Source organism: Arvicanthis niloticus, chromosome 6 (genome assembly GCF_011762505.2).
Source record: "Arvicanthis niloticus isolate mArvNil1 chromosome 6, mArvNil1.pat.X, whole genome shotgun sequence".
NCBI classification, from domain to species: domain Eukaryota; kingdom Metazoa; phylum Chordata; class Mammalia; order Rodentia; family Muridae; genus Arvicanthis; species Arvicanthis niloticus.
This window is the reverse complement of record NC_047663.1, coordinates 5,889,390-5,905,066: the sequence shown is the minus strand read 5'-3', so window position 1 is coordinate 5,905,066 and position 15,677 is coordinate 5,889,390. Positions and strand designations below refer to the sequence as shown.

The 15,677-nt window shown below is 50.1% G+C and overlaps 1 protein-coding gene across 2 annotated transcripts; it reads left to right on the top strand.

Annotated features, from left to right (window-relative positions):
- Positions 1 to 1,703: 1,703 nt before the first annotated feature.
- Aanat (aralkylamine N-acetyltransferase) lies at positions 1,704 to 15,213 on the top strand. 2 transcript variants are annotated; one of them, XM_034506650.2, is made up of 4 exons: positions 1,704 to 11,237; positions 12,732 to 12,949; positions 13,289 to 13,443; positions 13,958 to 15,213. In XM_034506650.2, the coding sequence occupies exons 2-4, from the start codon at positions 12,787 to 12,789 to the stop codon at positions 14,261 to 14,263; spliced, it is 624 nt and encodes a 207-aa protein (XP_034362541.1). In that variant the 5' UTR covers positions 1,704 to 11,237; positions 12,732 to 12,786; the 3' UTR covers positions 14,264 to 15,213. The 2 variants fall into 2 exon arrangements, with proteins under 2 accessions (XP_034362541.1, XP_076791549.1); XM_076935434.1 differs by lacking the exon at positions 1,704 to 11,237 and having other exon boundaries at positions 11,245 to 12,949.
- The last annotated feature ends 464 nt before the right edge of the window (positions 15,214 to 15,677 follow it).

Here is a 15,677-nt window from a genome sequence, read left to right as displayed (position 1 = left end):
CCACCCTATGGTCAGCTCCTTATTACCATTGTAAAATATAAATAGTAATTCTATTAATTTGGTGTGTCACCTTGGTAAGTCCTAACGATTAGACACACTCTCAGACAAAGGATTTCTAATGGGTTGTTTAAAGGAAATTAAGACTATTCAAGACCTGCCCCTAACCTTTCCCAATCAAAAGCATTTTCCACACATTTCTCTAACACCATCAATGGCAATTAGTCCGGTGGTATGTTATTATAGTGCTTAGGCTCTTCAAACAGGAAAAGAGGCAGAACCCTGCACGTTGGGTAATTTTTTGGGATATTGGGGATATAGAACTACCCTCAGGGAAAAACTAACATGCCCAGGGCCTGAAGAGGTGGTTCAGTGGTTAAAAGCACTGGCTGCTCTTCCAGAGGTCCCGAGTTCAGTTCTCAGCAACTAGCTGGGAGTTCACAACTCCAGTTCCAAGGGATCTTATGCTGTCTTCTGACATCCTCTGGCATTGCATACTTGTAGTATGCAGACACACACACAGACAAAACACCAATACACATACAATTAATTAAAATTTACACCTAGTATGGTGGAAAACACCCTTAATCCTGGCACTCAGGAGCTGAGCCAAGGCAGATCTATGTGAGTTTGACACCAGCCTGGTCTACAAATCAAGTTCCAGATCCTGTCTCAAAAACAAATAAAAATAAATTTACAAAAATTTTAAAAGAACCAGCATAGAGCCAGGTACAAAAGATGCCCTGGACCAAATACTTAAGTACAGATAGTGTAATTTTGGTCTCAGGCAGGTTGTCCATGGACCCAAAATTTGAAAATTCAAGTATTAAACACACACACACACACACACACACACACACACACACACACACACCATACATTCCCACCCCTGTGGCTGGCTAAAAGCTGACGGAAAGCTGGGATATGATTTAGAGGCAAGGTTGACTCTCAAGTCAGGGATTTTTCCTCAAGGTAGCATGGTCATAAGTTAATGTTAGCTGGGTATGGTAGTGCATACATTTCTAACCCCAAGAATTCAGAAACCGGAGACAGGAGGATCTCTGCGTTTGAGACCAACTTGGTTTACATAGTGACTTTCAGAACAGCCTGGACTACAAAGAGAGATGCTGTCTCAAAACAAACAAACAAAAAACCATAAGCAAACAAAAAGTTAATACTAGTTAAGAGCTGGGGATGAAGCTTGGATGGCAGAGGGCTTGCCTAGCATGCAGAAAAACCTGGGCTCCATCATCACTGAATAAAACATGGTGGCACACACCCCTGCAATCCCAGCAGCTGGGAGGTACAGGCAGGAGGATCAGAAATTCAAGGTCATCTTCAGCTGCACAAGAAGTTTGAGGCAAGCCTGATCGATAGAAATTCCTAAAAACAAAAACAAACACTGCTAAGAGACAAGTTCTCATTTCCTCACCTACAAAAAGCAGGGCAATTTTACAGCTGTAATAGAAGCCTCGGAAGAACCATTTCTGGGGCTGGAGAGATGGCTCAGAGGTTAAGAGCACTGACTGCTCTGCCAGGGATCCTGAGTTCAATTCTCTCAGCAACTACATGGTGGTTCAGAACCATCTGTAATGGGATCTGATGACCTCTTCTGGTGTGTCTGAAGACAGCTCCAGTGTACTTATATATAAAATAAATAAATAAATTTTATTTTTATTTTTTATTTTTTATTTTTTTTTATTTTTTTGGTTTTTCGAGACAGGGTTTCTCTGTGTAGCCCTGGCTGTCCTGGAACTCACTCTGTAGACCAGGCTGGCCTCGAACTCAGAAATTCACCTGCCTCTGCCTCCCAAGTGCTGGGATTAAAGGCGTGCGACACCACCACCCAGCATAAATCTTAAAAAAAAAAAAAAAAAAAAAAAAAAGTACCATTTCTGTTAGCTGGGTGAGCACAATGTCTCAGAACAAAGCCCCATTTCTTCGCACTCCCCCATAACCTAACCTAACATTTATTCAACATATATTTTTTTGAGTTGGCGTTGTGCCAGGCTCTTTCACATGTGTAGTCACCGCATGCACAGGCTTCATTAACCCACCTTACTAACACAAGACTGCAGGTACCCACTACCTAAGGCAGCAGGTAGTACAGGACCCCAGGTACCCACTGCCTAAGGCTGCAGGTACTGATGGCTCCAAGCAAAGGCAGCATCTCGAGATTCTGCCTCTTTGTCGGATCTCCCTCCGAGCAGCTCCTGATGACAGGGCATTATCCACTTGTCCTTTTGTCCTAAGAGGTAGACGTGGGGGGGAGGAAGAAGGCTAGTGATGGAGATAGAGCAAGGCAGGGCCTAAGCTTCCTTTTAATGTTACAAATCCGAGCGAAAGCACCAGAGAAATAGCTTAGCGTGTAAAAGACCAGCCAAACAAGTGTGAGAGCCAGAGTTTGGATTCCTAACATTCATGGCAATGCTGGGCAGGAGTGGTGACCTACCTGTAATGCCAGTGCTCAGGGGGTGGAGAGAGGGGATAGCCAGAGCAAGCTGGTTACTAGACGAGGTAAATCAGTGTGCCCTGGATTGATGTGGGACCCTGTGTGCTGGATAGTTTTATGTCAATTTGACACAAACTAGAGTCATTTGAGAGGAGGAACCTCAGTTAAGAAAATGCTTCCATACGATTGGGCTGCAGCCAAGCCTGTAAGGACATTTTCTTAATTAGTGATTGATGGGGAAGGGCCCCGCCCATTGTGGGTGGCGCCACCCCTGGCCTGGTGGTCATGGACTCTGTAAGAAAGCTGACGGAGCAAGCCAGTAAGCAGCACCCCTTCATGGCCTCTGCATCAGCTCCTGCCTCCAGGTTCCTGCCCTGTTTGAGTTCTTGCCAGACTTCCTTTGATGACTTCCATTTGCTGTGGAAATGTAGGCCAAATAAGCCCTGTCCTCCCCAAGCTGCTTCTGGTCATGGTGTTTCACCACAGCAAAAGTAACCCTAACTAAGACACCGTATCTCAATACATTAAGGTGGGGAACAATGCAGAAAGACACTTGAAATACACTCTGGCCTACACATCCGTAAGCAAGCAGGTGCACACTCACACAAACACACCCGTGTGCCCACACACACAGGAGCATGCATTCACATGGATGCACAGAATCTAAGTGAGTTTTGCGATTTGCCCCCACATAGGCCTGCATTTATTGCTTTATTCTGAAAAAGCAGTGTTCTCCCTAATCGTTGAGTAGAACTGACACTCCAGGAAGTCCATGGCTTCCAGTATTAATGGCTACTAATAGCTTCACCCATTGAGATGTAACTTCATGTCCAGTCCTATACTCAATGCTTTGCATAGATTATCCAGAACCTATCTGGACTGGGTGTCTTATGTCTTGTGTGCTTAACCCTGGTGCCTAGTGTAGGTCCTGGCAACAGCACTGGAGTTTACTCATGTGTCACATGGGTGGATACAAGAAGGACTGACGTCCCTGAACCTGTCTTTGGTAGTTTACTGTGCCCCCAATGCACTGTAGGCAGTGAAGCCAGCAAGGTGAAGAAGTTTGGTTCCATCCAGTTTGAGCTCCGTTGGAGCCACGGTAGAGTCCAAATGCACTTCCTTTGCTGTCCAGCAGGGGGCGCTCCAGAGAGCGTGCCCCACTACATCTGCAGCGCCTGCGTCTCAGCTCAGGGCCATTCCCCTAGGAACTGGCCTTTGGCAAAAACGTGAAGAAAATAACGCCAAATGGTATAGTGCAGGATCTGCAAGGCCGACTTCAAGTGCAGGATACGTAAAGTGGAGCAGGTGTGGCCCCTGTCTGGAGTGTTGTTGGCCCAGGGGCCTGTGTCCTGCCCCAGACTTTGGCAGATACCCACAGCTGTTGCAAGCACTGGGCACTCCAGTTGCTGCAGGCTGCAGGCCTGGAGACAAGGTGGGATTGTAGGAATCTCCTCCAATCCCAGCCGTGTTAGTGAGTCAGCATGCCTTTAGCCAATGGTGTTTCCCCACCACCTCTGCCTGCCACACAGGTCTGTACCTGACCTCAACACCATCCTCCTCTCTGAAAAAGAGTCTTTTTTTTTATTTTTCAGAGGAGGAGAGGCCGTTTGCATGCGTGTGTGCATGTGCTGTCCATCCTGAATCAGTCCATCCTGCACCAGTGTTCTACGTGATTCATTGAGCCAGGCTCTCTCAATCAAACCCAGAGCTTGCCAATATGGCTAGTTTTGCCAGCCGGCGTGCTCTGAAATCCCTTGTCTCTGCCTTGTGTGGTTAGCATTACAGGTGGACTGCTGTGCAGACACAGCATTTACCTGGGGCTCAGGAGGTAAACTTCAGTCCTTGTGCTTGGGTGGCAAACACCTTTAACCAGAGTCACCGCCCGAGGCGTCTGTTTAAGGCCATTCGTGCCTAGCCTAGTGTGGTGGCTCAGAAGGCTGAAACCAGATGGTCACAGTAAGTTTAAGCTTAGCCTGGACTACAGTGAGAGACTAGGTTCTAGTCTACTTTGAACACGCACGCACGCACGCACGCACGCACGCACGCACGCACGCACGCGCATGTCCTGTAGGGAACATTAGGAATGACTTTGTTAGCAGATTCTGTTCCTCATTCTTGGTGGCATTTGATGCTGCTGTCTATTGTGCCCCTTGGGTTCTGGAACATGTCCTGATTGTCCCCACCTCATGACCTCTCCATTCTTTCTGTCAATGGCTCTTCTGCAAACAGTGCATACCCCGAAGCCTGGCCGGCAGCGTAGCGAGCATGGCCTCCCCACTGTGCATCTATCCTTTCAATTAGGCATATTTCAAGGCTCATCTGAGTTGGAACTTACCTCTGCATCCCCCTGATGGCTGAGGAGCCCATCATATGTATGCGCCATCCGTTTACCCACACATCCCTGCAAGGGGACGTGAACTTTCTTACATCAAAACACAAACCTTATTACTGGTGGCGGTTTTCAGGTAGGTGACAGAAAACTTGAGTAGAAAGCACTCAGATTCCCTCTCCCTCCCCACAATCTCCTTCAGGACACCTTCCCTCACCAGAGCAGCCCATGTGTTCTGACCGTCAGACAGGAACTCAGACAGGAGCACAGCATCCTACAGAGCCATATTAGTGCTCACTCTTCTTGTTACACCTTCTGTGGGTTTGGACACATGCAGAAAGGAATTACGGTATTACACAAGTAGTCAGTCTTCTGGCCCAAGATATCCTCTGTGCTCTGAAGCATCAACTTTTAAAGGACACACTGGAGCGGAATCTGGGCTGGGAATATGGCTCAGTGGTAGAACACTTCTTGCCTACCAGGCTTGAGGTCTTGGTTTCAATTCCCAGCAGCGGGTGGGGAGCAGAGGAAGGAAGGAAGGAAAGAAGGACGGGAGGAAGGAAGGCTGGAATGGCAGACAGGCAGGCAGGAAGAACCAAAAGAGACAAAGTTGCAAGAGAGATGTGGTTAGCACTGTCTAAAACCCTGCAAACTGGAGTGCCCTGGAGATGGGATAGCCTCACCTAAGTGGGCAATCCCCATGTATTCTCAAAGGCATCCTGGTTAGAGGAGCCAATTTGTAGTCTTACCCTACTGTGTTTCTCACTGTGAGGACTGGGTAGGGTCCATTGGATTCAACCACCGAGGAGTGGCTTGAGGATGTCGGGAGGTTTGTTAGTCCATAGTTTGGGGATGGCCGGAGGTGTGTTAGTCCACTCTCCACTGCTATAATGAAGTGCCTCAGTCCTTCTGGGTATTTCACAAGGTAATACACTCCTGGAGGATAAAAGTCTAAGATCCCAAAGCCCCATGTACTCCGTTCTGGAAAGGCCTGTGACATATGACATCACACTGCAGGGAGCATGTGTGCGAAAAGATATCATATGTCGAGATAGCAAGCCAGAGAGAGATTACCAGACACGCTCTTTATAACAAACCCTCTTGATAGAAATAACCAGGGTCCCGTGAGAATTACATCAGCGCTTTTTGAAAGCAGTGTGCTCAATTACTTTTTCACAGGGACGCACCCCTTAAAGGGGCCACACCCCCTCCTCAGTACACGGACCCAGAGGGACCTCCTCTAAACGCATTCCAGCCACCTGATCACAGGCTGAAGCTGAGGGGAGGAGGCATTAAGAACGAAGGTTCAGGGCTTCCATCCATATTGCACTTCACTATGAGGATGGTGCTTTTCCTCCATTCCCCTGAGCCTGGGCAGGACTGGTCAGCACTCTGCTGTAGTAAGCCACGGGCAGGCAGAGCAGACACAAACAGATGCCATTACCAGAGAGGGATGGCATCCCAGGGGAAAGCAGGCAACGGGTGTTTTGAGATGGTTTCATCTCTGTGACATTCTGCTTTTCTCCAGGGATTCATTTAGGGTGGTAGGTCCCTCATTCCCCTTGCTCCATTCTTAGCTGTGGGGCTGAGGGACTCACTCCTCACAAGGAAGACAAGCAGGTGCACCGCTACCCAGAAGGCTGGGGAGGAAGCAGGGCTAACGGTGGCTCTCAGCCCGAGTGAGAGGTGAGGGTGGCAGGGGACTGCCTCAGCTTCTCACATCCTGTTCTAGAATGCTAAGATCAGACGAGTCTCTAGGGGTAACCCAGGTGTTGGGTTATCCCCACCCCAGCTCCAGCAGGGTTCCTCTACCTAGCCCTGGCTATCCTGGAGCTTACTCTGTAGACCAGGCTGGCCTCAAACTCACCGAGATCCACCCACCTGCCTCTGTCTCCGGAGTGTTGGGATTAAAGGTGTGCACCGCCACCACCTATTTTTTTTAATTATTTTTATTTTATGTGTACTGGTGTTTTGCCTGCATGTATGGTCCGTGTGCCACATTGCATGTCTGGTGCCCACAGAGGCCAGAAGAGAGTGATGGATCCCCTTGAACTGGAGTTGTACATAGTTGTGAGTCACTGAGTGCTGGAATTGAACCCAGGTCCTCTGGAAAAGCAGCCTGTGCTCTTAAGGGCTGAGCCATGTCTTCAGCACCCCCATCCCACAGATCCCACATGAGTCCGACTTGCAGCCAGGAGTGAGAAACCACTGGCTTATAGAAGGGAGACTGGATGGCTCCCGTGAATCTCCGGCATAGGGCACTTTATAGGTGTTTGGAGCCCAAGGAGTCCAGAGTCTTCTCCAATCACGATGTAGCATGGAGTTCTCCCTGGCTCCCTCACTCCCCTGTCAAAAAAGTTAAACTTGGCGAGCTTGTGGACACCCCAAACAGTGCAGGGGCCTCCTGAGCTGGTTAGTTTTGTCAAGTTGATACAAACCTAGACACATCTGGAGAGATCGAATCTCTGCTGAAGAACACGCCACCACACGCCCCGTGAGCATGTATAGATTCAGGTATTTTCTTGATTATTGATTGTCATGGGAGGGTCTAGCTCACTGTGGGCAGAGCCACCCCTGGACAGGTAGCCCTTGGTTGTGCAAGATAAAATCAGTTGTAAAATAAGCCATACACAGCAGGTCCGTGAGAGGCCTTCCTCTACAGTGTCTTCTTCGGTTCCCGCCTCCAGGTTCCTGAGCCCTCAGCTCCTGCCCTGACCGCGCTTCATGATGGACTTTAAGCTCTGAGGTAAAAATAAACCCTTTCCTTGCCAAGTTGCTGATGGTGTTTATCACAGCGACAGAAAGCAAAATAGAGCTGGGGCTTTTATTTAACAGATTGTTCATCCCGGAGAGACGGCTCAGAGGTTAAGAGCACCGTGTGCGTGTGTGCGTGCATGCGTGTGTGCGTGCATCCATGAGTGTGTATGTGTAAATATATAAATATATATTTGCAGAGGACCCGAGTTTGGTTCCCAGCTTCCACAGTGGGTGACTCACCACCACCCGCAACTCTACCTCTAGAGGATCCGACACACTCCTGCCCTAAGCAAGCAGACTGTGCTCCCCTGTAGCTCCACCCCTGTCCACACAAAGGCACGCATAATTTAAAAATAATAAAAGCAAATAAAATGACTGAAGTTTGTTGTTGCTGTTGCTTACTTGGCATTTACATTTCAGCAGCCACTTGTATTTTTCTTTGCTAAATCTGGAAGTCCTACCAAGGTGGGCATGGTGGAGCCTGTAATCCCGGTGGTTAGAAGGCAGATGCAGGAAGATCCAAAATTCAAGGCTAAAGTTCAGTACAAAAGACAGGAAGGGGACCAGTTTGGTGGAGCACGCCTTTAATCCCAGCACTTGGGAGGCAGAGGCAGGCGAATTTCTGAGTTCGAGGCCAGTCTGGTCTATAGAGTGAATTCCAGGACAGCCAGGGCTAAACCCTGTCTCAAAAAAACAAACAAAAAGAAAAAAGAAAAGAAAAAAGAAAAATTCAAGGTCATCCTCAGCCACAGCACAAGTTTGAGTCCAGCCTGGACTATATAAGACCCACCTTCAGAAACCAAGTGAGGGCAGGGTGGCAGTGGCTACCTTTACACCCAGCAGTTGAGAGGCAAAGTCAGGTGGATTTCCAAGTTGGAGGCCAGCATGGTCTACATCGTGAGTTCCAGGACAGCCCAGGATGAAAAAGAGGAGGAGGAAGAGGAAGAGGAAGAAGAAGAAGAGGAGGAAGAGGAAAAAGAGGAGGGGGGAACCAAATAAGGAACTGGAAAGCTGGCTTTCCATCTGAAGATGACTTTCATGGTTCAGAGCACAGAGGATCTGGGTTCAGGTCCTGACATCTCAACAAGGCTCATAACTGCTTGTAACTCCAATTCCAGCAGATCTGGTGCTTTCTCCTGGCCTCTGAGAGGACCAGGCATGTGCAGCATACATGCAGGCAATGCACTCACACACATAACAATTTTAACCTAAATTAAAAAACAGAACAATCTGGCAGTCTTACACAAAAGCTACGGTCAGACCAATGTAATCATGGTCTCTAGAGAGGAGGAGCCTCTGGAGGTGGGAGGTGATTGGGCATTCTGAAAAGTCTCGTGAAGTCTCATTCCACCGGCTAGGGACTAGAAATGAACAACCTCCCTCTGGATACTGAGGACATCCTGATCTTTGTCCCCCTCAACCTGCTTCCCCTCTTCCATTCTCTCTCTCTCTCTCTCTCTCTCTCTCTCTCTCTCTCTCTCTCTCTCTCTCCTTCTCTCCTCCCCCCTTCTCTCTTCTTCCCTCCTCCCACCTCTGCCTCTGTCAGTAGTTGTAACTAAGATTGCCCTGGGGAGATGGCTCAGCAGTTGAGAGCGAGCGCTGATTGCTCTTCCAGAGGTCCTGAGTTCAAGTCCTAGCAGCCACATGGTGGCTCACAACCATCTGTGGTGGGATCCGATGCCCTCTTCTGATGTGTCTGAGAATAGCTACAGTGTATTCATATACATAAAAATAAATAAATAAAGTCATAAAAAAAGACTGCCCTTAAACTCACTCAGAATGACCTTGAACTCCTGATCCTGCCTCTCGACTCACATGTGCTGGGATCCAGGCCTGTGCTACCACACCAGGTATATGCAGTGCTGGGCTAGGTAAGCAGCGGATCCATGTGCCCACGTCTGTAGTGTGCTTTCTTCCTATTGGCTGGAAGAGATCTTCGCCATCACCTTCCCTCCCCTCCACTTCCCTCTCTTGCCTGGTGCAGGCTGGGATTCTCCAGACTACCCCATTACATTTCCCTTTCCGGTGTTCAGGGGCTCACTGTGCTTAGAGGTGTTTTCCAGAAAGTACCCAGTCACAAAGATGATCAAGGAACAGGAACGCAGACTCACCATAGAACTGTGGGTATCAACAGATGGTTGCCATGGGATACCACGGGTGCAATGGAACCAGCTAAGAATGACACAGATGCAGTATGGATGCCTAGCTGAGGTTCTGACTGTGTCCCCCACCAGGCCCAAGGGCTAAGCCTAAGAAGGGCTTTTTGATCAGCCATGAGAAGCCCCTTGAAGGGCTCCTGCAAAGGAAAGACGGAAATGTCCAGGGAGTGTGCAGTTAAGGTAAAAATGGGAGGTCCTGGAGCATCAGACAGCAGAGGACTCTGGGGGAAGAGGACCCCACAGATAGCAAAATGTGTGGGTGTGGTGGTGTCTGTACTGGCCCCGCCCCGCCCCCAAGGGTCAAAGTTGGAACTGCATCCCTCTATGAGGATCATTGGTCCTAGCAGGTGCACCCTCTGCTGGTGGCTTCAGGGAATGCTCCTCCTGGCTCAGTGCCTTGAGCTGGCAAGGACAGCTGATGCAGACAAAGCACTACAGTTCCCTGGTGGATCAGAGGAGCATATGGTAAGAGGAGCTGGCCAGAGAAGAACTAAGGGAGGCAGGATGAAGTGTGAGTGGGAAGGGAAGGGGAAAAACAGAATCGTGTGAGGGACAGAGAGATTGCAGGTGCTGAAGGTCCCAGTACTGGCATGGTTGGAGCTGAGATGGTGGTGGGAGATCTTCGGAGTTTAAGAAGAAGTTGAGCATAACATACATAGGGATGGCTGCATGAATTATTACTGTCCAGCTGAACAGTCACCTTGCCAGTGTCCCTCGGGCCTCTTCCCTGAGCATCCAGCAGTCAGTTCCTAACATCTGGCCTAGATGTTGAACTAGAAACCACCATGTGTTTCTTGCATTCTGGCTCCTGTCACCGCTGTGTTGGTCTCTTTCTGGGTGCTACATGATGGTGCCCCTCTGTGACATTGTGTATAGACCCACAGTTCTTTCTTTGGTTGATACTATTGAGATGTTTCTACTCTGGAGACTGTGAAAACTCTCTCTAGGGACCTTCCTGCTCTCTTGGAACCTGACTGGGGCCCCTCAAGTGGAGCAGAGCCTCAGTTTTCCTCCTCTGTAAAATGGACAGTTATACTCACCTGGCAGGATACCCTGTGGATTGTAGAAGCTGCCTTCCCAGGTATGTAGTTATAAGGGATAGCAGGCTTCTTAACCAGGAAGGACCCTCAGAGGCATGGGCAAACTGGCCTTTGATGGACAGGAGGTAGTGGCTGGTCCCCAGCCATCTGGGGACAGAGCAGGGATTACAGCTAGACCCCCAGGCTTAATGCTCTCCCTGTAGCCTGAGATGGGCTACTAGTAATTCTTTCTACGTCCTCAGTGCCACTGATGACGCCTGCCCTCAGCAGGATGGGGCCAGGGCCCGACTGCCAAGTCCTGCTGGCATCATACTGCCTGGGGTAACATGGGAGGCAGGGCCAGGGGGATTAGAATCTCTGAGCCATCACATGCTGCCAGGGGGAGTATGTGCTACAGCTTCCTTGTAGGCAGGAGTCTCAGGTTCTCCTGGTTCCTGCATCTGGTGACAGCCCCCAGGGTGACTGGCTCTGTGGTAGGGACACCTAGACTCCTTACAGTTCTGGTAAGTGGGGCTCATCCCTGGTTCTATGTATGCATGTGTGTGTGTGTGTATGTGTGCACATGCATGTATGTGCATGTGTGTATGTGCATGTATATGTGTATGTATATTTGTTTATGTATGTGCATGTATTTGTGTATGTATGTATGTATATGTTTATGTATGTGTGTGTGAGTAGAGGCCAGAGGTTAGCTTTAGGTGTCATTCTCTGGGAACTGCAGGAACTGTCTTTGTCTCTTGGGGGCTGGGTTGGCTAGAGGAGACAGCGAGTCCCAGGGATTTGCTCAACCCTGTGTCTTGGTGCTATGATACAGATGCTGGGTGATGGGCCCTGCACCGGGTTTTTCTTGTTCCGAGGCTCATGCTTAGGTCCTCATGCTTGCGCTGTCTCCATCACCCATTTAAAAAGAACATCTGCATTCCATTCTAGTTACTTACTTTATGTGCATGTGCGGTGCACACATGCAGAAGCCAGAGGACCCCTGTGGGAGTCAGTTCTCTCCTTCTATCATGTGGGTCCCTGGGATCAAACTCAGCTTCTCAGACTTGGTGGAAAGTCCCTTACCTGCTGAACCATCTCACCTGAACTCTTCAGCCCCTTTTGAAGGCAGAGGGACAGAAGACATCCTCTAAGGATCACCGCTTGAGGGTGTCATGTCATGAGAAAGAGGGTATGGCACCGGCATGTTCTATGTGCCTAAGCTGATGGGACAGGCATGTCATCTGAGTGTCCTCCACACCTGACCCTCCTAACCTCAGATTCTCTAGTCCTAGGCTCTTTAACCGTCTTATCCCCCATCTCCCCAGCATGACCCAGTCTGACGTCAGGCTCACATTAATTAAAGAGCTTTTTCTCCTGGACTAAGGTCTAAGACAACCTAAAAAGCTCTCAGCTTTGGGGAGGATAGCCAGCCCAGAGATTAACAGTGTGTATGAGTTCTTCTTCAGACCTGAGCTCAGATCCCAGCACCCACAACCACCTGTGGCTCTAGCTCCAGGAGATGCATCGCCTCTGGGCTCTGCAGGCTTGTGCACGGAGCCACACACAGATACTCAGACACATACATTTCCTTTAAAAAAAACAAAACGGAAAAAACCTCCTGGCCATACAAGACAAGAAGTCTCCTTCTGGGTGAGACAAGTCACATGATTGGCAGTAGCCACATGACTGGAGGTATGAGGGCCTGGGAGCCTGTCCACCCCACAGATTCAGAAGAGGCTGGAGGTTTCTGGTCCTTTGCTCTACTGTCCTCTGAGAGTATGATGTCCACATATGGTTATAATGCCCACAGTCTCCCAAGGCTGGAGGGCATTTAGACTCTGGAGCTTTGACCAATTGCTCCAAGACCTCTAGGTCATGAGTGAAATAGAGGAAATCATGCTGACACTGCAAGCTCCTGGAATTTGCCATGAGGTTCAGGCACCTGGGGACTGGCTCTACCCCAAGAGACGCAAGACTTGTCTTTGCAATGAAGGCTAGACTCTCTTTTCTGACAGGTGCTAAGGGACCACTTCTGAAGCTGGGGAACCCCAGGGAAGGTTCAGTGGCCAGATGCCCATGTGGAACATCCACTCCCTGAAACCTGAGGCCCTGCACCTGCCACTTGGGACCTCAGAGTTCCTAGGCTGCCAGCGGCGCCACACACTCCCTGCTAGTGAGTTCCGCTGCCTCACGCCGGAGGATGCCATCAGTGCTTTTGAGATTGAGCGGGAAGGTGAGTGGCATTTGGGGGGTGCTCTGAGAGAGCACCGTCTTCCCAAGCTTCCCAGAGCTCTTGCCTTTGGGAGTCAAATTTGAGCTCTCTCTCTCTCTCTCTCTCTCTCTCTCTCTCTCTCTCTCTCTCTAGCACACACACACATACATGCATAGGGGTAGGTAAAGGGAGTTGGGGGGAGAGGGAGGGAGGGAGGGAGGTGTGCCCTAGAATAGGAAGCAACAGACCAGAGTCACTTGTTTTCCTAGCCAGGGCAGGATCATCCGAGTGACCACTTCTGTACACAAACACCAGGCAAGTGCATAGCAAGCAGCCCCTCATCCTTACCTTCTGCTGCAGCCTTTATCTCTGTCTCGGGTACCTGTCCCCTCTACTTGGATGAGATCCGGCACTTCCTAACCCTGTGTCCAGAGCTGTCACTGGGCTGGTTTGAGGAGGGCTGCCTTGTGGCCTTCATCATCGGCTCACTTTGGGACAAGGAGAGACTTACTCAGGTGAGGGCAGGGTGAGCTCCTCAGAGATGGAAGTCTCCTTCAGAAGCAAAGCGTGAGTCCAAGCAGCAAGACCCCTCCCAAGGCAAGAGACCCCTGCCCATCCCTTTAGAGCAGTGGTCCTCAGCCTGCCCAACGCTGCGGCCCTTTAATACAGTTCCTCGTGCTGTGGTGACCCCCGACCATAAAATCATTTTCATTGATACTTCACAACTATAATTTTGCTATTGCTATAAATTGTAATGTAAATATCGGTGTTTTCTGCTGGTCTTAGGAGACCCCCTATGAAACGGTCATTTGACCTCCAAAGGGTCACACCCCACAGGTTGAGAATTGCTGCTTTAGAGTCTCCAACTGTAGGACTGTGGATGTGGGTAAAAGTTGGGGTCCTGTCTGGTAAGAAGGGGGGCCTGGATACTCCGGGTTCTCTGGACACCCCTCTTTTTGGTCTGGTTGGGTTTGGAGGAGCAGGTATCAGCAGAAGTAACCCAGACATCTGTCCCTTACCCATCCCCAGGAGTCGTTGACACTCCACAGGCCCGGAGGCCACACAGCCCACCTGCACGTACTGGCAGTGCACCGGACCTTCCGGCAGCAGGGCAAGGGTTCTGTCCTGCTGTGGAGATACCTTCACCACCTGGGCAGTCAGCCGGCGGTGCGCCGGGCTGTGCTCATGTGTGAAGATGCTCTGGTACCCTTCTATGAGAAATTTGGCTTCCAGGCTGTGGGCCCATGTGCCATCACCGTGGGCTCTCTCACCTTCACGGAGCTACAGTGTTCCTTACGGTGCCACGCCTTCCTGCGCAGGAACAGTGGCTGCTGACCCAAGCTGCGCCCTTGGCCATGGCGAGGGTGGGAGCAGCAGCTCGGGGGCTCCTGTCCACCTCCCATGTCACATCCTCCTCTGCCTAGAGCCCATGCAACTAGAGCTGGCTAGCGTGAAGGGAGACAGCGGTTCCCAACTGGAGTAGAGAGGTAAGGGTCAATAAAGAGGACAGGAGGTGACTTCCTTTCAGCACAGGCTGCTGTCTGTCCCCAGAGGACCTCGTGCCTTCTGAACTGTGCACGAAAGCAAGACCAGGACGGGGGAGGGGGATATGGGAGCAGTGGGAGGTCTGTCCCCACACTTCTTCCTCTGCCTGCTCTGTTTCTGTGCTCCAGTGCAGTGCCCTGGTCCTTGGGAGCCCTCACTCTTAACCAGGCTGACACCCCTTCCTAGCTCCTAATGCTGGGAATGAGGGGCAGCCAGGAGCTGGGGACTTGTGCATGGTGGCATCCTTGGGGTAGGGACATGCTGCTGAGCCACACTAAACTGCACTTGGGCACCAATGTGCTTGGCTCACCCACCTGCCTCCCTGGGTTCCCCTTCTATCCTGGTCCTCCTGGCACCTCTGCCCACGAATAAAGCAGCTATGTCCCCAGTGGGTGTGGCTCATGGGTGTGTGCAGGGTCTTCTTCAATTTGATTGGAGCAAACGAACACCTGGCCTCACCCCACTGGACCACCTCTGCCAGAACAGGCCATCTCTGCTGCTGGTCAGCCCGACAGCCCTGGAGCAAAAGTGGAGCAGCTGGGGTTGAGGTGTAGGGGCTCTACATGTAACCCAGTTCTCTCAGGGTCCTTGGGGGCTCTGTTGAGATCTCAATCCGGTTTCTGGTTCAACTAAACGACAGAGATCCCAAGTGTTCCAGTCTGCTTCAGCCTCATGGCTGCTGACTTCACAGCCAGAGGGTTTGTTTTTTTTTCTTTCAAATAAAAACATTGTTTTGGCCATTCGGTGGTGGCTCACACCTTTAATTCTAGCACATGGGAGGCAGAGGCAGGCAGATCTCTTAAGTTCCTAGGCCAGCCAGGGCTACACAAAGAAACTCTCTGAAAAAAAAAAATAACCCAGACATACATACATATGTACACACTTACACACACACACACACATACATTGGATAAAGGGTCTCAATCTACAGCTCAGGCTGGCCTGGGACTCACTCTGTAGCTCAGGTTGGCCTTGAATGAACTCAGTGCTCTGTCTGCCTCTGCTTCTCATGTACTGGGGTTAAAGGCATGTACCACCATGCTTTGCTTTTAAAATTAAAAATATTTTTAAAAGTATGTCTGTATACCAGACATCCATGCAAGTGCCCGTGAAGGCCAGGTGGAGTTGAGTCTGCTGGAACTGTAATTACAGGCGGTTGAGAGCTGTATCATGAGCCTGGGGAACCGAACCCAGGTCCTCTGAA